At 48.3% G+C, this 22,746-nt stretch overlaps 1 protein-coding gene across 1 annotated transcript in view; it reads right to left on the reverse strand.

Annotated features, from left to right (window-relative positions):
- Positions 1 to 22,746, reverse strand: part of OBSCN (obscurin, cytoskeletal calmodulin and titin-interacting RhoGEF) — a 175,887-nt gene that overhangs the window by 150,020 nt on the left and 3,121 nt on the right. The window contains exons 2-7 of the mRNA XM_069540562.1: positions 21,465 to 22,478; positions 20,040 to 20,309; positions 19,531 to 19,791; positions 18,489 to 18,797; positions 17,753 to 18,019; positions 17,023 to 17,307 (exon numbers count right to left, since the gene is read on the reverse strand). Of these exons, the coding sequence (XP_069396663.1) occupies positions 17,023 to 17,307; positions 17,753 to 18,019; positions 18,489 to 18,797; positions 19,531 to 19,791; positions 20,040 to 20,309; positions 21,465 to 22,449 (2,377 nt within the window). The 5' untranslated portion in view covers positions 22,450 to 22,478. The remainder of the gene's footprint in view (positions 1 to 17,022; positions 17,308 to 17,752; positions 18,020 to 18,488; positions 18,798 to 19,530; positions 19,792 to 20,039; positions 20,310 to 21,464; positions 22,479 to 22,746) is intronic.

The following is a 22,746-nucleotide window of genomic DNA, read 5'->3' on the forward strand; positions in this document are numbered from 1 at the left end:
AAGGACCTCAAGGAACCCACCTGTGATGTTGAGGTGGAAGGAGATCTTTCAGCCCCTGGCCTCTCAGCTGTATTCACCCAGCATCTACCTTGCCCACCTGATGCGCCACCAGCCTCGGGGTGCAGCCCTTCCTTGGCCTCCACACACACTTTTGAGCTTGAACTCAGTTTCTTTCCCTCCTTGAACCATATCACCTCTGTCTGGGCCAGGGCTACCTCACAGCTTAGCATGGTGTTCACCCCCACCTCAGCCTGCACCTCCCTGCATGCTGGATGCTCCTTGGCAAATATCAGTGTGGCCTCTGGGGACAGGGAGGAAGACGAGACAATCAAATTTCTAGAATTGGATGAGGGCCCACCTTCCGGATCTCAAAACCATGATGCCTTGGCCACAAGCCAGTCCTATTCCTAGCTTTCTCAACACAGAGAACTTCACACTCAGAAGATGTACAAAGCAGGGAACAGGTTAGTTCTCAGAATCTGAAGGCTCCCAGTTCAATAATTTTCACACTGGTATATGTTACAGTTCAGGCTCTGGCATCTACTTAGCACCTGTGATCTCATAATTACCCTAACAAAGAGAGGCATAATTTGTGGCTGGCATATCATAGCATTGGTATTTTCAGGGAGAATTTCTTATACCATGTCGCCAAGAACAGGCAATACCCCTGAGTCACAGGAACATTAATATGTTAATGCAGTCTACAACTTCTAGCAGGCCAGTCACCATTAGTGTAATCAAATCCTTGGCCTTGGGAATCAGATGCTGCTTTTTATTAACTTACTCTATTTGCTTGACATCACATTACTCTAGAACAGAGGTCCCCAACCCCCGGGTCACAAACCAGTACCAGTCCACAGCCTGTTAGGAGCTGGGCCTCACAGCAGGAGGTGAGCAGTGGGTGAGCAAGCAAAGCATCATCTGCTGCTCCCCATTGCTTCCCATTGCTCCCCATCACTCACATTACCACCTGAACCATCCCCCCCATAGCTCGCATTACCGCTTGAACCATCCCCCTCTCCCTGGTCCGTGGAAAAATTATCTTCCACAGAACTGGTCCCTGGTGCAAAAAAAGGTAGGGAACCACACTCTAGAACCCATTCTACTACTCTAGACTTGATTTTCTTCTTTATAAAGTATATTCATTGGTAATTCTTTCAGTGAGATTTTATGAATGATAAATTCTCTCCATTTACTCTCTGAAAATGTCTGTATTTCACTTAACTTTTGAATGATAGTTTAGCTGGGTACAGAATTCTAGATCAACAGTTATTTTCCCTCAGTGCTTTGGAGACTATAACATCTTTTCTGTGCTCTTCATTGCTGTTGAAAAATCTACAGGAAGAATAACTATCATCCCATTAATCTTTTTTCCCTTTGGAGGTTAAGATCTCCTCTTGGTTTTTGGCCTTCTGGAATTCACTAGCTGTGACTTTTTTTTTTTTTACAATTCCCATTATTTCTTATGAATCTTGACGTTTAGGATTCATGTCTTTTACCGTTTCTTAAATTTCTCCACATTATTTCTTTCATTATTTCATCTTCCTCATTATCTCTAGTCTCTCCTAGAAGTCCTTTTAGACATACGTGTGGCCTTCTACTTCTCTTCTCTATGTCTGTCATTATCTCTTATTTTTTACCTCTTTGTGATTCATCCTGAGTAATTTTCTCAGATCTATCTTCCAATTCAATAATTCTATCTTCAGCTATGTCTAATTTGCTGTTTATCCCTCCACTGAATTGTTATTACAAAAGTTGTGTTTCTTATTCAAGAAATTTCATTTGGTTCTTTAAATCTGCCTGTTCTTTTTCCTAGTATTTCACTTTTTCTTACATTTTCTAGTCTTCCATACATATCTTTAATCATTTTAAGTAGACTTATTTGACATACTCTTTCAGATTGTTTTCTATCATCTGAAGTTCCTTAGTGGAACTTCTGATCTTCTAATACTGCTCTTGTTTGTAAGTTCCAACTCTCATTTATATTGGATCATTCTTCTGGTGCTTAGATAATTCCTTTTATTTCTTATATGACTTAAAATACAAATGCATAAACAATAATTATAAAACTATAAAGTTAACGGACACACTATGTATGAAGACATAACTTGTGACATTAACAACATTCAGCTTGGGGCACAACCTGTAAAGAAGCAGAGATTTTCTATTGAAACTAAGATGATATAATTTCAAACTTGATTATTACAAAGTTAGATGTCAATGACAATCCCCAGGGTAATCACTAAGAAAAAATGAATGTGCATATACATAAAGAAATGAGAAAGTAACAAAAATGGCACACTAGAAAAAATAAATTAATCATAAATGACAATAATGGAGAAAATAATGGCAAAAAGATATGACATATAAGAAACAAAGAGTAAAATAGCAGAAGGAAACACTTTCTTATAAGAATTAACTTAATACAAAATGAATTTTTAAAATGCTGTCTACAGGAGATTCACTTTAGATCCAAAGATACAAATAGGTTGAAAGTGAAAAGATACTCCATACAAATAGCAATCAATAGAGACCTGAGGTGGCTATACTGTCAAACAAAAGGAAAAAAAAACATTACAAGACATTATATTTAATATATACAGATATAGATTAAGGATGTTATATATTGATTAAAAGGGTCAATTCATCAAGAAGATATCACAACTATAAACATAAGCACAACTAACAGGAGAGCTCCAAAATATATGAAACGAAAACTAAAAGATTAAAGGGAGAAATAGACAGTTCTCCAAGAATAGTCAGAGACTTCAGTACCCTACTTTCAATAATGGATAGAACAACCAGACAGATCAATAAGGAAATAGGACATGAATAACACTATACAAGAAACTAGACCTAACTGACTTACAGAGGACACTTCACCCAACAGCAACAGAAGACACATTTTACTCAAGCACATATGGAACATCCTCTAACACAGACCACACGTTAGATCATAAAACAAGTCTCAATAAATCTAAAATGACTGAAAGCATACAAAGAATCTTTTTTATTATGATGGAATGAAACTAGACAGCAATACTAGAAAGAAAACTGGAAAATTCAAAAGTATGTCAAGGCGGACCTTGAAGATGGCGGAAGAGTAAGACGCGGAGAACACCTTCCTCCCCACAGATACACCAGAAATACATCTACACGTGGAAAAACTCCTACAGAACACCTACTGAAGGCTGGCAGAAGACCTCAGACCTCCCAAAAGGCAAGAAACTCCCCACGTACCTGGGTAGCGCAAAAGAAAAAAAGAAGAAACAGAGACAAAAGAATAGGGACGGCACCTGCACCAGTGGGAGGGAGCTGTGAAGGAGGAAAAGTTTCCACACACTAGGAAGCCCCTTCACAGGCGGAGACTGCGGGAGGCGGAGGGGGGAGCTTCGAAGCCACGGAGGAGTGCACAGCAACGGGTGCGGAGGGCAAAGCGGGGAGATTCCCGCACAGAGGATCGGTGCCGACCAGCACTCACCAGCCCGAGAGGCTTGTCTGCTCACCCGCCGGGGCGGGCGGGGCTGCGAGCTGAGGCTCGGGTTTCGGTTTCGGACTGAGCGCACGGAGAGGACTGGGGTTGGCGTCTTGAACATAGCCTGAAGGGGTTAGTGCACCACGGCTAGCCGGGAGGGAGTCCGGGGAAAAGTCTGCACCTACCGAAGAGGCAAGAGACTTTTTCTTCCCTCTTTGTTTCCTGGTGCGCGAGGAGAGGGGTTTAAGAGCGCTGCTTAAAGGAACTCCAGAGACGGGCGCGAGCCGCGGCTAAAAGCACGGGCCCCAGAGACGGGCGGGAGACGCTAAGGCTGCTGCTGCCGCCACCAAGGGGTCTGTGTGCGAGCACAGGTCACTCTCCACACCCCTCTTCCGCGGAGCCTGTGCAGCCCGCCACTGCCAGGTTCCCGGGATCCAGGGACAACTTCCCCGGGAGAACGCACGGCGGGCCTCAGGCTGGTGCAACGTCACGCCGGCCTCTGCCGCCGCAGGCCCGCCCCGCACGCAGTGCCCCTCCCTCACCCCCGCCCCCCGGCCTGAGTGCGCCAGAGCCCCCGAATCAGCGGCTCCTTTAACCCCGTCCTGTCTGAGCAAAAAACAGACGCCCTCCAGCGAGCGACCTACACGCAGAGGCAGGGCCAAATCCAAAGCTGAGCCCCTGTGAGCTGTGAGAACAAAGAAGAGAAAGGGAAATCTATCCCAGCAGCCTCAGAAGCAGCGGATTAAAGCTCCACAATCAACTTGATATACCCTGCATCTGTGGAATACCTGAATAGACAAGAATGATCCCAAATTGAGGAGGTGGACTTTAGGAGCAAGATCTATGCTTCTTTTCCGTTTTCCTTTTTGTGAATGTGTATGTGTATGCTTCTGTGTGAGATCTTGTCTGTATAGTCTTGCTTCCACCATTTGTCCTAGGGTTCTCTCCGTCCATGGTTTTTTTTTTTAAATTTTTTTCTTAATAATTAATTTTAATTTTAATAACTTTATTATACTTTACCTTCGTTCTTTCTTTCTTTCTTTCCTTCCTTCCTTCCCTCCTTTAGACAACGAATCATCCCAAATTGAGGAGGTGGTCTCCGAGAGCAAGATTTATGATTTTTCCCCCTTTACCTCTTTTTGTGAGGGTGTATGTGTATGCTTCTGTGTAAGATTTTGTCTGTATAGCTTTGCTTCCAACATTTGTCCTAAGGTTCTATCCGTCCCTTTTTTTTTTTTTCTAAATATGTATTTTTTAATTCAATAACTTTATTATACTTTATTTTATTTTTACTGTATCTTCTTTCTTTCTGTCTTTTTTCCTTCTTTCCCTCCTTCCTTCCTTCCTCCCTCCCTCCCTCCCTCCTTTCTTTCCTTCTTGCCTTCTTTCCTTCTTTGCTTCTTTCTTTCTTTCTTTCTTTCTTTCTTCCTTCCTTCCTTCCTTCCTTTCCTTCTTTCTTTCCTCATACTTATACTAATTCTCTCTACTTTTTCTCCCTTTTATCCTGAGCCGTGTGGATGAAAGGCTCTTGGTGCTCCAGCCAGGAGTCAGGGCTCTGCCTCTGAGGTAGGAGAGCCAACTTCAGGACACTGGTCAACAAGAGACCTCCCAGCTCCATATAATATCAAACGGTGAAAATCTCCCAGAGACCTCCATCTTAACACCAGCACCCAGCTTCACTCAACGACCAGCAAGCCACAGTGCTGGACAACCTATGCCAAACAACTAGCAAAACAGGAACACAACCCCACCCATTAGCAGAGAGGCTGCCTAAAATCATAATAAGGCCACAGACACCCCAAAACACACCACCAGATGTGAACCTGCCCACTAGAGAGACAAGATCCAGCCTCATCCACCACAACACAGACACTAGTCCCCTCCACCAGGAAGCCTACACAACCCACTGAACCAACCTTAGCCACTGGAGACAGACATCAAAAACAGCGGGAAATACGAACCTGCAGCCTGCAAAAAGGAGACCCCAAACACAGTAAGATAAGCAAAATGAGAAGACAGAAAAACACACAGCAGATAAAGGAGCAAGATAAAAATGCACCAGACCTAACAAATGAAGAGGAAATAGGCAGTCTACCTGAAAAAGAATTCAGAATAATGATAGTAAGGATGATCTGAAATCTTGGAAATAGAATGGACAAAATGCAAGAAACAGTTAACAAGGACCTAGAAGAAATAAAGATGAAACAAGCAACGATGAACAACACAATAAATGAAATTAAAAGTACTCTAGATGGGATCAATAGCAGAATAACTGAGGCAGAAGAACGGATAATTGACCTGGAAGATAAAATAGTGGAAATAACTAATGCAGAGCAGAATAAAGAAAAAAGAATGAAAAGAACTGAGGACAGTCTCAGAGACCTCTGGGACAACATTAAATGCACCAACATTCGAATTATAGGGGTTCCAGAAGAAGAAGAGAAAAAGAAAGGGACTGAGAAAATATTTGAAGAGATTATAGTTGAAAACTTCCCTAATATGGGAAAGGAAATAGTTAATCAAGTCCAGGAAGCACAGAGAGTCCCATACAGGATAAATACAAGGAGAAATACGCCAAGACACATATTAATCAAACTGTCAAAAATTAAATACAAAGAAAGCATATTAAAAGCAGCAAGGGAAAAACAACAAATAACACACAAGGGAATCCCCATAAGGTTAACAGCTGATCTCTCAGCAGAAACTCTACAAGCCAGAAGGGAGTGGCAGGACATACTGAAAGTGTTGAAGGAGAAAAACCTGCAACCAAGACTACTCTAACCAGCAAGGATCTCATTCAGATTTGATGGAGAAATTAAAACCTTTACAGACAAGCAAAAGCTGAGAGAGTTCAGCACCACCAAACCAGCTTTACAACAAATGCTAAAGGAACTTCTCTAGACAAGAAACACAAGAGAAGGAAGAGACCTATAATAACGAACCCAAAACAATTTAGAAAATGGGAATAGGAACATACATATCGATAATTACCTTAAATGTAAATGGACTAAATGCTCCCACCAAAAGACACAGATTGGCTGAATGGATACAAAAACAAGGCCCTTATGTATGCTGTCTACAGGAGATCCACTTCAGACCTAGAGACACATACAGACTGAAAGTAAGGGGATGGAAAAAGATATTCCACGCAAATGGAAACCAAAAGAAAGCTGGAGTAGCAATTCTCATATCAGACAAAATAGACTTTAAAATAAGGACTATTAAAAGAGACAAAGAAGGACACTACAAAATGATCAAGGGATCAATCCAAGAAGAAGATATAACAATTGTAAATATTTATGCACCCAACATAGGAGCACCTCAATACATAAGGCAAATACTAACAGTCATAAAAGGGGAAATCGACAGTAACACATTCATAGTAGGGGACTTAAACACCCCACTTTCACCCATGTACAGATCATCCAAAATGAAAATAAATAAGGAAACACAAGCTTTAAATGATACATTAAACAAGATGGACTTAATTGATATTTATAGAACACTCCATCCAAAAACAACAGAATACACATTTTTCTCAAGTGCTCATGGAACATTCTCCAGGATAGATCATATCTTGGGTCACAAATCAAGCCTTGGTAAATTTAAGAAAATTGAAATTGTATCAAGTATCTTTTCTGACCACAACGCCATGAGACTAGATATCAATTACGGGAAAAGATCTGCAAAAAATGCAAACACATGGAGGCTAAACAATACACTACTTAATAATGAAGTGATCACTGAAGAAATCAAAGAGGAAATAAAAAAAAAATACCTAGAAACAAATGACAATGGAGACACAACGACCCAAAACCTATGGGATGCAGCAAAAGCAGTTCTAAGGGGGAAGTTTATAGCAATACAAGCCCACCTTAAGAAGCAGGAAACATCTCGAATAAACAACCTAACCTTGCACCTCAAGCAATTAGAGAAAGAAGAACAAAAAAACCCCAAAGCTAGCAGAAGGAAAGAAATCATAAAAATCAGATCAGAAATAAATGAAAAAGAAATGAAGGAAACAATAGCAAAGATCAATAAAACTAAAAGCTGGTTCTTTGAGAAGATAAACAAAATAGATAAACCACTAGCCAGACTCATCAAGAAAAAAAGGGAGAAGACTCAAATCAATAGAATTAGAAATGAAAAAGGAGAGGTAACAACTGACAGTGCAGAAATAGAAAAGATCATGAGAGATTACTACAAGCAACTCTATGCCAATAAAATGGACAATCTGGAAGAAATGGACAAATTCTTAGAAATGCACTACCTGCCAAGACTGAATCAGGAAGAAATAGAAAATATGAACAGACCAATCACAAGCACTGAAATTGAAACTGTGATTAAAAATCTTCCAACAAACAAAAGCCCAGGACCAGATGGCTTCACAGGCGAATTCTATCAAACATTTAGAGAAGAGCTAACACCAATACTTCTCAAACTCTTCCAAAATATAACAGAGGGAGGAACACTCCCAAATTCCTTCTACGAGGCCACCATCACCTTGATACCAAAACCAGACAAGGATGTCACAAAGAAAGAAAACTACAGGCCAATATCACTGATGAACATAGATGCAAAAATCCTCAACAAAATACTAGCAAACATAATCCAACAGCACATTAAAAGGAGCATACACCATGATCAAGTGGGGTTTATTCTAGGAGAGCAAGGATTCTTCAATATATGCAAATCTATCAATGTGATATACCATATTAACAAATTGAAGGAGAAAAACCATATGATCATCTCAATAGATGCAGAGAAAGCTTTTGACAAAATTCAACACCCATATGATAAAAACCCTGCAGAAAGTAGGCATAGAGGGAACTTTCCTCAACATAATAAAGGCCATATATGACAAGCCCACAGCAAACATCATCCTCAATGGTGAAAAACTGAAAGCATTTCCACTAAGATCAGGAACAAGACAAGGTTGCCCACTCTCACCACTCTTATTCAACATAGTTTTGGAAGTTTTAGCCACAGCAATCAGAGAAGAAAAGGAAATAAAAAGAATCCAAATCGGAAAAGAAGAATTAAAGCTGTCACTGTCTGCAGATGACATGATACTATACATAGAGAATCCTAAAGATGCTACCAGAAAACTACTAGAGCTAATCAATGAATTTGGTAAAGTAGCAGGATACAAAAGTAATGCACAGAAATCTCTGGCATTCCTATATACTAATGATGAAAAATCTGAAAGTGAAATCAAGAAAACACTCCCATTTACCATTGCAACAAAAATAATAAAATATCTAGGAATAAACCTACCTAAGGAGACAAAAGGCCTGTATGCAGAAAATTATAAGACACTGATGAAAGAAATTAAAGATGATACAAATAGATGGAGAGATATACCATGTTCCTGGACTGGAAGAATCAACATTGTGAAAATGACTCTACTACCCAAAGCAATCTATAGATTCAATGCAATCCCTATCAAACTACCACTGGCAATTTTCACAGAACTAGAACAAAAAATTTCACAATTTGTATGGAAACACAAAAGACCCCGAATAGCCAAAGTAATCTTGAGAACGAAAAAAGGAGCTGGAGGAATCAGGCTCCCTGACTTCAGACTATACTACAAAGCTACAGTAATCAAGACAGTATGGTACTGGCACAAACACAGAAAGATAGATCAATGGAACAGGATAGAAAGCCCAGAGATAAACCCACGCGCATATGGACACCTTATCTTTGATAAAGGTGGCAGGAATGTACAGTGGAGAAAGGACAGCCTCTTCAATAAGTGGTGCTGGGAAAACTGGACAGGTACATGTAAAAGTATGAGATTAGATCACTCCCTAACACCATACACAAAAATAAGCTCAAAATGGATTAAAGACCTAAATGTAAGGCCAGAAACTATCAAACTCTTAGAGGAAAACATAGGCAGAACACTCTATGGCATAAATCACAGCAAGATCCTTTCTGACCCACCTCCTAGAGTAATGGAAATAAAAACAAAAATAAACAAATGGGAGCTAATGAAACTTCAAAGCTTCTGCACAGCAAAGGAAACCATAAACAAGACCAAAAGACAACCCTCAGAATGGGAGAAAATATTTGCAAATGAAGCAACCGACAAAGGATTAATCTCCAAAATTTACAAGCAGCTCATGCAGCTCAATAACAAAAAAACAAACAACCCAATCCAAAAATGGGCATAAGACCTAAATAGACATTTCTCCAAAGAAGATATACAGACTGCCAACAAACACATGAAAGAATGCTCAACATCATTAATCATTAGAGAAATGCAAATCAAAACTACAATGAGATATCATCTCACACTGGTCAGAATGGCCATCATCAAAAAATCTAGAAACAATAAATGCTGGAGAGGGTGTGGAGAAAAGGGAACACTCTTGCACTGCTGGTGGGAATGTGAATTGGTTCAGCCACCATGGAGAACAGTATGGAGGTTCCTTAAAAAACTACAAATAGAACTACCATATGACCCAGCAATCCCACTACTGGGCATATACCCTGAGAAAACCAAAATTCAAAAAGAGTCATGTACCAAAATGTTCATTGCAGCTCTATTTACAATAGCCCGGAGATGGAAACAACGTAAGAGCCCATCATCGGATGAATGGATAAGGAAGATGTGGCACATATATACAATGGAATATTACTCAGCCATAAAAAGAAATGAAATTGAGCTATTTGTAATGAGGTGGGTAGACCTAGAGTCTGTCATACAGAGTGAAGTAAGTCAGAAAGAAAAAGACAAATACCGTATGCTAACACATATATATGGAATTTAAGAAAAAAAATGTCATGAAGAACCTAGGGGTAAGGCAGGAATAAAGACGCAGACCTACTGGAGAATGGACTTGAGGTTATGGGGAGGGGGAAGGGTGAGCTGTGACAGGGCGAGAGAGAGTCATGGACATATACACACTAAAAAACATAGTAAGGTAGATAGCTAGTGGGAAGCAGCCGCATGGCACAGGGATATTGGCTCGGTGCTTTTTGACAGCCTGGAGGGGTGGGATAGGGAGGGTGGGAGGGAGGGCGACGCAAGAGGGAAGACATATGGGAACATATGTTTATGTATAACTGATTCACTTTGTTATAAAGCAGAAACTAACACACCATTGTAAAGCAATTATACCCCAATAAAGATGTTTAAAAAAAAAGTATGTCAAAGTTAAACAACACACTCAAAGGAGAATTACAAGGAAAATTAGAAAATATTTTGAGATAAATGAAAATGAAAATACAGCATACCAAAACTTATGAGGTGCAGTGAAAGCAGTGCTCAGTTTCCTGCCATCCATAGCTATAAGTTATAGGCCTATCTTAAAAAGAAGATCACAAATCAATAACCTAACTTCATACCTTAAGAAACGAGAAAAAGATTAAGTTAAACCCAAACTTAGAACAATGAAAAAAATAAAGATTAGAGCATAGGTAAGTGAAATGGAGAACACAAAAGCAATAGAAAGAATCAAGGAAACCAAAAGGTGGTTCTTTGAAAAGATCAACAAACTTGACAAAATATTAGCTAGACTGATCAATAAAAAAGATAGAAGACTCAAATTATTAAAATCAGGAAAAAAAAAACTGGGGACATCAATAAAGACCTTACCAAAAAAAAAAAGGATTAAAAGAGAATACTATGAACAACTGCACACCAACTAGATAACCTAGATGAAATGGAGACATTCCTAGAAACACATAAACTATCAAAACTAACACAAGAATAAATGGAAAAACATCTGAATAGACCTATAACAAGTAAAGAGATTTAATCAGTAATCAAAAACAAAATGAGAGGCATCCAGACTGGAAATGAAGTAAAACTACCTGCAGATGACATGATTTGTATATAGCAAATCCTAAGGCATCCACAAAAGAACTAATAGAGTGAATAAATGAATTCGGAGGAGCTGCAGGATACTAGACCAATATACAAAAATCAATTCTATTTCCATACATTAGTAACGAACAATTTTTAAATGAAATTAACAAAATTCCATTTACAGTAGCATCAAAAAGAATAAAATACTTAGCAACAAACTTAACAAAATAAGCACAATTCCTGCACACTAAAAACTATGAAACATAATTGAAAGAAATTTAAAAGACCAAAATAAATAGAAAGTCATCTCATATTGTGGATTAGGAGACTAACACTGTTAAGATGGCAAAGAGGACTTCCCTGGTGGTCCAGTGGTTAAGACTCTGCGCTTCCACCACAGGGGGCACGGGTGTGATCCCTGGTCAGGGAACTAAGATTCCACATGCCACATAGTGCAGCCAAAAAAATAAAATTAAAAAAGAAATCTGGGGCTTCCGTGGTGGCGCAGTGGTTGAGAGTCCGCCTGTTGATGCAGGGGACGTGGGTTTGTGCCCCGGTCTGGGAGGATCCCACATGCCTCGGAGTGGCTGGGCCCGTGAGCCATGGCCGCTGAGCCTGCGTGTCTGGAGCCTGTGCTCCGCAACGGGAGGGAGGGGCCACAACAGTGAGAGGCCCGCGTACTGAAAAAAAAAAAATGAAATCTGATACCAGTCATTTGGGTACATCCCTGGTGGTGCAGTGGTTAAGAATCTGCCTGCCAGTGCAGGGGACATGGGTTCAATCCCTGGTCCGAGAAGATCCCACTTCAGCACCACAACTACTGAAGCCTGCATGCCTACAGCCTGTGCTCCGCAACAAGAGAAGCCACTGCAATGAGAAGCCTGCGCACCCCAACGAAGGGTAGACCTTGTTCGCCACAACTAGAGAAAGCCCACGTGCAGCAACAAAGACCCAATGCAGCCAAAAATAAATAAATAAATTTTTAAAATAAAATAAAAAGATGGCAATATACCCCAAATTGACCTACACATTTTGATGCAATCCCAATCAAAATACCAGCTGCCTTTTTTGCAAAATTTAAAAAGATGATCCTAAAATTCATGTGGAAATGCAAGGGACCTCAAATAGCCAAATCAATGTTGAAAAAAAAGTTAAAGAATTCACATTCCCAATTTCAAAACATACCACAAAGCTACAATAATCAAGACTGTGGTAGACATATATATCAATGGAATAAAATTGAGAGTCCAGAAGTAAATATTTAATTAATGGTTAATTGACTTTCAACAAGGATGCCAAAAAAATTCAATGGGGAAAAATTCTTTTCAACAAATGGTGCTGGGACAACTGGATATCCAATGGAAAGGATGAAGTTGGACCCCTAACTCACACCATACACAAATATTCACAAAATGGATCAAAGACCTAAATACAAGGGCTAAAACTGGAAAACTCTTAGAAGAAAACATAGGTGTCAATCTATTTGACCTTGGATTGGGCAACGATTTCTTAGATGTGACATCTAACACACAAGCAACCAAAGAAGATAAACTAGATTTCATCACAATTTTAAAACTTTTGTGCATCAAAGGGCACAATTAAGAAAGTGAATGGAAGAAACTATTTGCAAATCATGTATCTGATAAGGCTATACTATCCAGAATATACGAAGAACTCTTTCAACTGAGTAATAAAAAGATAAATAATTTAAAAACAAGCAAAGGATCTGAATAGACATTTCTCCAAAGAAGATACACAAATGGCCAAATACATATGAGAATATGCTCAACATCATTAGTCATCGCGGAAATACAAATCAAAACCACAATAAGATACTACCTCACATCCACCAGGATGGCTATAATCTGATGGTTCCAGGCATCCCGGGGTTTGTGACTGCATCACCCCAATCTCTGCCTCCATTGTCACTGGCCATGTCCCTGTGTATCTGTATCGCGAATAGCCCTCTTCTTTCTCTCAAAGGACACCTGTCATTGGAGTCAGGGCCCACCCTAATCCAGGGTCATCTCATCTTGTGATCCTTTCCTTGATGTTGTCTGCAGAGACCCCATTTCCAGTTAAGGCCACATTCTGAGTTTCCAGACAGACTTCAGGGGGACACAACACTGACGACTTGCCTAAGGTCACCTGTCTCTTAAGAGGCAGGAGTGAGGTCTGACCATGTTCACTTTGATCCCTCCACAGCATGCCTCGAAGTCAGTGTCCAAAACCAGGGCACAGCCACCCTGATGTTGGCATGGGCCAGTGCCGCAGGACAGATCCCTCAGCAGAACCAGGCCAGCCACACCACCAGATGCCCACCTCTACCACATTCAATGTTCCACTGCTGAAGCTGGAAGATTAGGACTCACTTTCCCAGGTGTCTGAGCAAGGCATGGCCATCGGACCCACACAGTACTAGGAGGCATAGGGAAAATCTGCTGTGGGCTCCTCAGAGAGCATCTGTTCTCTGAATAGAAGAAAGAGCAGGTGACACCCTGTGCTAGGTAGGACTGCCTCAAGATCCGTGCACCACCGTATGCATGCACCTCCTCCAAGCTATTCCACCAAACACTAATCCAGGCGCTGCTGTGAAGGGATTCTGCAGAAGGAATGTAGGTCCCAGATCAGTTGACTATGAGTTCATTAACAAGGAGATTATCCTGGTTGGGCCTGACCTAATCAGGTGAGACCTTAGAAGGGAGGGGGTTCTTCCTGGCCAAAGAGATTTGGAGCGTAAGAGCGAATGGACATGAGGGGCCATGTGGCAAAGGACCTAAGAGCAGCCCCTGGCTGCCAGCCAGCCAGGAAATAGCCTTAGACCCAGAACCACAAGGAAATGAATTCTGCCAGCAACTTGGATGAGCTTGGAAAAGGACCCTGAGAGAACTCAGCCAGATGGCATATGGATTCCAGCCCTTGAGACCCTGAAAAGAGAATCCAGAATCCACATCTTGAATTCTGATCTATAGAACTGTGAACTAACAGATGGGCATTATTTTAAGCCACTGAGTTTGTGATAATTTACTGCACAGCAGTGAAAAGGAAAAAAACAAACACACACACAATCCTTACATGTTCTTCCCACCTTGAACATGATGGCTGGAGCTAGGGAAGCCATCTTGTGACCATGAGGCAATAAGCTTTAGAAAGATCTTTATCTTATGCTCAAGAAAGCAAAGATCTAGACAGATAGAGCCTGTGTCCTTGTGGTAGATTGTTAGAAATTGTCCCCAATTAACCAGGGGACTCCTCATCAACAGTGAGGTCTACTTCTCCAACTCCTTGGAACTAGGCTGGCCTTATGTCTGGCTTTGTGCAATAACACACACAGAATGTAATATTCTGGGACTGGTGAAAACAAATCTTAACAAACCCTGTAGCATCTCCTAATCCCTAAAGGGAACCCAGCCAGAAGATGAAGGAGCTCAGGCTACCCACATGGAGAAAGAGGCCTTGAGAATGAGATGTCACAAGGAGAGCATAGCCCCAGAGGAGAGAACAGCATGGTCCCAGACAGGAATGAGCCCAGACAACATCACTAGAAGAGAGAGGCCTGTCATCACAGCCAGCCCCCTGACTGGGACATCAGACACACAAATGAGGCCAGACTGGATCCTCCTGTCCCAGTCAACACCAGGTGGAGCAGAGATGAGCCACCCACACTGAGCACTGCTTGAATTCCTGCCCACAGACTGTTCCATTGGGCCACTAAGTTCTGGGGTTATTTGTATAACTGATACGGGCCTGATGAGTCAGCTGAGCACTGCCATCACCCGCACTGAAAACAGGCCTGGTTCCTCCAGGCCTGTTCCTATGAAATGGTCAACTGACCTGTGACACCCCAGGCGGAAGGAGACCTTCTGCCCCTGGCCTCACAGCTGTACTCCCCAGCGTCCCTATTCCCCACGTGCTGCACCACCAGCTGCCGGGTGCAGCCCTTGGCCTCCATGCACACTTTTGAGCTCACACTCAGCTTCTTCCCATCCTTGTACCATGTCACCTCCATCTGGGCCTGGGCCACCTCACAGCTCAGTGTGGCACTGGCCCCCACCTCGGCCTGTACCTCCCTGAGTGCTGGCTGCTCCTTGGCAAACATCGCCGAGGGCTCTGGCAACAGGGAGGGATACACAGCAGAGGCTCTGCCAAGGTGAGGTTTCCCAAGTCCTGGAGCCATGACAGAGCTTTGCTCTAGACCCCAGGCAGCCTCGGATCCCACCCCCATGAGGATCCTTTGTGATGAGGTGCTGCACATGGAACCCTCCATGGGCACAGTTGGTCCAGGTGCCCCAACCCCTCCTGGCTGTGATGGGAAGCAGCCTCAGAGCTCCATGATGGGCAGCCCAGCCCCAGTGCCTGTGCTCAGATGGAAGGAGGCGTGGGCGGCATGGCAGAGACCCTTCTGAGGGCTAAGATGGGGCAGAACTGGACTTGGAGAATCTGCCAAGAGACCTCAATGGCTTCTAGAAAGAGCCAGGGCCTCAGATTCACCAAGATCCAAATCTAACCTTCCAAGGACACTTCCAGCACTTTCTAGGTCTGCTCTGCCTCATTTCCTCACCTTTAAAAAGAGGACAAGGGCTTTAAATTTCCTTCTTATCTTTTATTTTCCAGGCCTGCATTCTTCACCTATATATATTAGTTTCATGGGTCGTTTCTTCACCCAAATTCAGAAGTAACTGCCCCTACCCCCAAGTATTCTCAGAAGAAATGAAGGGAGAGACAGCTTGGCCTTGCAAGTGCTGCACAGCTGGATGCAGCCAGACCTGCTCCCCACACACCAAGCCTGGGAGGCAGTGCACTAACCACAGACACGCGACCGCAAGTCCACAGAGTCCTCGCCCACTTGGCACAAGTAGGTGCCCTCATCCTGCACGGTGACTGAGGTAGCCACCAGCCGGTGCCGTGTGCCCATGTCCTCCTGTGAGAAGTACCGGCAGGAGTGACCAAGCTCCACCCCATCCTTGTACCAGTGTACACACATGTGGGCCTCTGAAGTTTGGTATTCAAAGTGGGCTGAGCCCCCGGCCATGGCGTCTACACAGCCCCCAGCCATGTCCTTGTGCAAAACAAGATGTGAGGCCTACAAGGGCCCATGGGCAGGTCAGGGGGCCGACAGAGCCCTAACCCCACACGTGCCCAGGCAGCTAGCAGAGGAAGGGGCTCAGGGCTTCAGGATCATGGGAGACACTGGCCCTCGCCCCAACCTAGGCCCCTTCAGAGACAGGGCCAGCCTCAGCTGCTGACTTTCAACCACCCAAGTGCCACCCACTCATAGGAAGCTCCTCCCCTACTGAGCAGAGTCCCTGACCCCTACCCTCCCAACCGGGTTGGCAGGGTCCCTGGTTCCCCACCCTACCCTCAGGGGTCACCTGAGCCTGCCCAACCCCCTACCCTCCTCACAAGGTCAGCAGAGCTGCCCAGACTCCTGCCCTCCCCACATGGTCACCTGACTCCATCCCACCCCCCCACTGTCTCCATAGCATGGGCTGAGCACCCCACACACACCCCTGCCCTCCCCACAGGGTCACCTGAGCCTATCTGACTCCCCACCCTCCTCAGGGGGTTGGCAGAGCCCCTGATCCCCCACCGTCCCCACGGGGACAGAGAACAGCGGCTCCTGCTACCCAGGTCCCCCAGAGCCCATCCAGAGCTGGGGGACAGAATGCGTGGCCCTGGCCACGGCGGCGGCCCAGGGAGGACAGGAACACACACACACTGGTGTCACCTTGCACCAATAGTTGGTAGGTGATGCGGTCCCCGTGGCTGACACACTCATACAGGCCTGCGTCTTCTCGCTTCACGTCCCGCACTAGCAGTGCCCGCTGCCCGGCTGACGCCTGCACCTCATACTTGGGGCCTGGAGACAGTGCGTGTCCGTCCTTGAGCCACGTCACAGCTGCAGCCTGGTCCGATAACTCGGCCAGGAGCTGGGCCTCCTCGTGCAGCCGGGCCAGCACCTCCCGTGCTGCCACTGCTGCTGCCGGACCCTTGGTCGTCAGCCCCAGGGCTGCTGGAAGTCACAGACAGGCGGAAAAAGGGGGTGTGGGTGAAGGGGGAAGTGGACGGGGGGAGTGGAACGAGGCAGAGTGAACAGAGGGGGAAGAGCCAGATATGGTGGAGGGGAGTCAGAGAGGCAAGAAAGGCGGAGACAGGACAAGAAGTGGCATAGAAGGAATCAACAAGGAGGGAGGAGGGGAGAAGGGGAAGGGAAGGGGGGCATACAGACAGAGAATTGAAGCTTGGCGCCACCGGGGACACTTTAGCCCCTCTTCCACTCACACCCGGGGACCTTGCACACCCCACCACCTGGCCCCACTTCATCCGGCAGCCCGCCTGCCCCAGGAGCAACGACAGATCTTCCGAGCCCTGAGACCCCAGGGACCCCATCCCACCCCCACTCCTGGAGGAAACGGGGCTCAGAGGGGCCCCAGGGTCAGGGGATGGGGTCCCCCTACCTCGGACCTCCATGCGGATGCTGCTCTCGATACCATTGGCCACGAACTTGAGCTCGGCCCCGTGCAGGCTGATGGGCACCAAGCGAATGGTGAGGCTGTGCCGGGTGCCGTCACGGTGTATCACGTACGCGCTGCTGGCCTTCAGGGCCTGCCCATCCAGGAACCACTCCCCCGCTGAGGCCACAGTGAGGTCCACAGAGAAGGTCACCTCGCCGCCTTCCACTGCCTCTACCGCCTTCAGAGGTGTTTTCACAGCCAGCTGCGGGGCTGTGGGATGGGGGCTTCAGGAAGGAGCTGGGCCCCTGCCCTCCTCTCCTCCAATGCCTGGGCCCAAATAACCCCTGCGCTAGGAAGTCCACTGGACAAGCGCATGGAGACCGCGAGCAAAAGTCAGATGCAGGGTGGAGTGAGGACAAGTTACAGCCACCCGAGATCCCCTTCAGATCCCACAAACCCAGTGTGGCAGGGCAGCTGGGTAGCCCAGTGCCCGGGGGCTGGTGGATACAGATAGGTTCCTGGGGGGCTTGAGTCCTGTCTTTGGGTCCCCTGGCCTTCCCACAAAAAAGTCTTCAAGAGCATCAGGACCCTGGGCCCACCCCACTACCGTAAGGAGGACCCATGAGTCACTCTGGCCTCTCCAAGCCTGGGCCACACTCTGGGTCTGGGTGATTCAGGGGCAGATGGCCCCACAGGTTGCTACCAGGGTGCCGGGGAGAACAGAGCCTTCCACACTTACCCAGGTGTACAGTTCCCGGGAACTCGAGGTAGGGGCTGTGGCCAAAGCTGTTCACAGCTGACACCCTGAACTGGAATTCCCCCTCCTCGGCCACGCCAGCCACAGTCAGCTCAGGCACTGCCACCCACTCGTCTTCATGGCACCGGCTCCAGGGGTAGGTGCCCACTCGCTTCTTCTCCACCAGGTAGCCATCGATAGCAACAGGGCGGTCCCCATGGGGTGGTGGCGACCAGCCAAGGGTCACGGAGCTCTCTGTCCTGGCCTTCACCACAGGGGCCTCAGGAGCACGCAGGAGCGGCCTTCTGGGGGCTGAGCAGAGCACGGGCCCATGTCAACAGCTGGGAGCCCCCTCCCCAGGCCCTGGCTCCAGGGTCACAGGAGGATAAAGGGGTTGTCACAGAATTCCCAGCCCTCCCCAGGCGCACTGCCCTGGTGGTCTGGAATGGCCTCAGCCCAAGGGGACTGCCAGCCCAAGAGGACGCTGTGAGCCCATAACCCCAGTCTCAGGTGTGGCCATTTGCAGTGGAAAGAGTGCCCGGGCTTCAGGGGCCACCCTGAGCTGTCCACGTGGCCTGGAAAGGAAGTCTTTCCAGTCCTCAGCCTTGACTCCATGGGGATCTTGGGCTGGATGATGGTTGAGGCAAGGCACAATGACCCTTCCAAGGGTGCTGAGACCCACGTGCAGGGTCCCTATCCCCAGCAAAGGGCTGACCCTGGGGGAGCCAATCTCAACACCAAAGGCCACAGAAAGAGGACACACCCGCGATGTCACCCCCTACACGCCGTGCTTCTAGAACAACCTGCACTTTCTAATCTGGTTCACAGGGTGGGGGGCCACCAGGACTCCTACTTTGCAGATGCCTAGTGTGACCACAGTGGAGGAGGGCGTCAAACAAACCATGAGCCCCAGAGAACCAGAGCTCCAACCTAGGCATTCCCTGCCCCGCACGGCGCTCCCCGCAACAGGCGACAACTCAGAGCAGGGCCCAGTGGACTGTGGGCAGTGTACCCTCTGTGTGACAGGTACTCCCTAGGCCCTTACCTGACACGCAGAACTGGGTGGATGTCCGGCAGCCCCCAGCCACAAAGGCCACCTCACCGGCATCGTCCAGGCTGCACTGGGAGACGGTCAGCGTGTGGCACGTGCCTTCGGCAGTAATGGCCACTCGGCCCCCGGCCACCACCTCCTTCTGGTTCCACAGCCAGTGGATGGGGCCCTCTGGCTTGGCCAGCTCCACACAGAACACGGCCGTGTCTCCCACTCGCCCAGCTGTCTTCCTCGGGAGCTTTCGAAGGAGGTTGCCTGGGGTGGGCAGAGGAGCAGTGGGGAAGGGGAGGGGGAAGGGCTGCAACTGGTCAGAGAGACCCCTGTAGGCCTGTCCCACCCCTACCTCCTTCCCGCCCCTGTCCCCCGAGTGCCCACCCCACCCCTCCCTGACGCACCCCTCGTGCCAGGGTCCTGCCCACCCCACCCGCCCACTACCTACGCCGCTTGCCCAGCTCCTGTGAGACCCGGACCCTGCCCAGTCCCTGGGCCCCCTGCCTGCCCACCTTGCACCGCCAGCTCGGCCACCGTGCGACTGCCCTCTGCCGTCTCGCAGATGTACACAGCATCGTCATCAGAGGTGACGTTGAGCACGGTCAGCCGGCGCTCAGCGCCTGCCTCCTCAATGAGGTACTTGGCACCGGCCCACAGCCGCGTCTCCTCCTTATACCACGCAGTCTCCATGGGCGGCTGCGGCACCTCACACTGGAACGTGGCCGACGCTTTCTCTGGCACCTCCAGGTCCTGCAGCCGCTTTCTGAAGGGCACCTTGGGCTCTGCGGAAAAAGAGCTCAGGTGAGTGGGGCGCGGAGAGGGAAGAGGGGCAGGCAGGAGGGGTGACGGACGGGGCGGTCAGGGGGCGAGGAGGAGGGTGAGCGGAAGGAGGGGGGCAGGGTAAAGGGACGTGTAAGGCTGGGGTGGGGGCAGGGAGCCAGGACAGGGGTTGGAGGGGCTTTGGGGGCAGAGGGTGGTGGGTGGGAGGGCAGAGGAGCTGTAAGGAGGGGACAGAGGGAGGTAGGGGTATAGAAAAGGAGGGAGGACAGAGGAGAGGGAAGAGAACTTAAAGGAAAGAGCCCCCCGCCCAAAATATAAGGAGAAGTCTGGAAGAGAAAAGGAGAAATGAGGCAGGTGAAGCCACAGCAAGCAGCCCCACTGAGCAGGCCCCTAGGCTGGTCCTGGACAGGCAGGATGGGTTGGGTTCACACAGCAGTGAGGCCACTGGACAAGTACTGGCCTGCGGAATCGCTCAACTCCAGGAGCGCACTTCCGTGTGAAAAACGAGGAAACTGAGGCACACACACAAAGGTTGAAGCGCCCTGCTGGAGATCCTACAGCGGGTAAAAAGTGGAGGTGGGACTCCACCCACTTCAAGAGGCTGGTCTTAGGAAACAAGAGTAAACAGCCCTCCAGCGAATTCTGATGGTGTTGATAACAGCTGCCCCGGTGCCCTGGGGGAGCCCCCAGACCTGGACATGAGCCTGCACACTGACCCAGAACCACCTTCAAGCTGCACCCTGGTGCAGCCCCAGCCTGAGGCCTCCGACAGCGCAAGGTTTGTCCTTGCTCCTGCCCTCCTTCCAGCTCTGCCAGGGAGACCCCCTTAGCATCCTGTAGGAGGGGTGGAGAGCCAGGTCACCCTCAGCCTGGAGAGAGCAGGCTCAGCCACTGGGCACCCTGACCATCTCCCAGAGGGAGGGGGTGTTAGTGACAAAGCACTTTGTTGTATACTCGTGTTACTCTCACACAGACAATGGAACAGAACAGCGAGAGCTGCCAAGACCTCCAACCACGGATTCCTCTACCAGACAGGCACAGGGTGGGGAGATGGCAGCAGCAGCCAACGCTGGAAGGAAAAGACAGGAGGCCTGGGGAGGAGCCTCTGCCTGTGCTCACTGCGCACAGTGACCTCGTGCCCGGCGCCAGGAGCTCACCTCGCACGACGAGTAGCACGGAGCTGTAGGTCTGGCCCACGAGGTTGGACGCCGTGCAAGTATAGAGGCCACAGTCTGACTGCTTGCAGAAGAGGATCTTGAGCACGAAGTTCTCCTGCGCGTCCTCATACACCACATGTCGCCGGCCCTCGGCCACCAGCTGCCCATCCTTCTTCCACACTATCTCAGGCTTGGGCTCACCCGTCACGAAGCAGCTGAGGCGCGCGTGCTTGCCCTCAGTCACCGTGCAGGTGCGCGTGCAGGCGCTGCGTGGCGAGGCCGGGGCGCCCTCGGTGCGCATGGCCTCGCGCCGCAGCTGCAGGTGCGCCAGGAGCATGGCTGTGGAGGCCCCAGGTGGGCAGTCTGCGTCTGTTTCCTTGTCCACTGAAAGTCCGGCGGCGGCACTAGCGGCGCCCAGCGGGTTCTCCGCGTGCACCGTGTAAGTGCCGCTGTCGCGCGGCCGCGCAGCCAGGATGCGCAGCGCGCTCGCCTCGCCGCTCGCCTCCACGCGCACTCGGGGAGCGTCCAGCGCGCCCAGGCGCCGCCCATCCTTGGCCCAGCTCACAGACATCGGCGGCGAACCGCGCACGCGGCAGCGGAAGGTGGCCTCGGCTCCCTCGCGCACGCGGATGGATGTGGGCCGCAGCAGAAAGTGGGGTGCCTGCTCGGCGCACGCTGCCTCGGCGTCCACCTGCAGGCCGACCGCCGCGAAGGCTTCGCCGATGGCGTTGCGCGCGCGGCATACATACTGCCCGCTATCACCCAGCGCCAGGTCCAAGATGGTGAGGCGGTACAGGTCGCCGTCCTGGGCCAGGCGGAAGCGAGTGCCCGCCTCCACCTGCTGCAGGTCCTTCTCCCAGCTGACCTGCGGCGTGGGGTTGCCCACGATCTGGCAGCTCAGCGTGGCGTCTTTGCCCACCGACACCACGAAGGCCTTGGGCCGGGTTAGGAAGCGAGGTGCACCACTGAACGAGGAGTGATCCATGGTGGTGGGGGCGGGGGAGGTGAGGGAACCTGCGAGTGGTGTGAGGGGGAAGGACAGAGTGGGGATGAGACTCTGCTGTGCTTAGAGGCCCTCGCCTTTTCCCCACGTGGCCACTTCACCTGTCCTGGAAAATCCAGCTTAATCCAGGGTAAAGCCCTCCACATGGCCCCTCTTCCCCATCCGGGTGCCGTCTCCCCTGACACACCCCACCCCTGCAGGTAGCATCACCAGATGGTATGGTGGTCCAGAAGTGTCGATTTGCCTCTTTCTGGACCCACCCCCCACCACCACCAAATG

The sequence above is a fragment of the Delphinus delphis genome, chromosome 3 (genome assembly GCF_949987515.2).
Source record: "Delphinus delphis chromosome 3, mDelDel1.2, whole genome shotgun sequence".
NCBI classification, from domain to species: domain Eukaryota; kingdom Metazoa; phylum Chordata; class Mammalia; order Artiodactyla; family Delphinidae; genus Delphinus; species Delphinus delphis.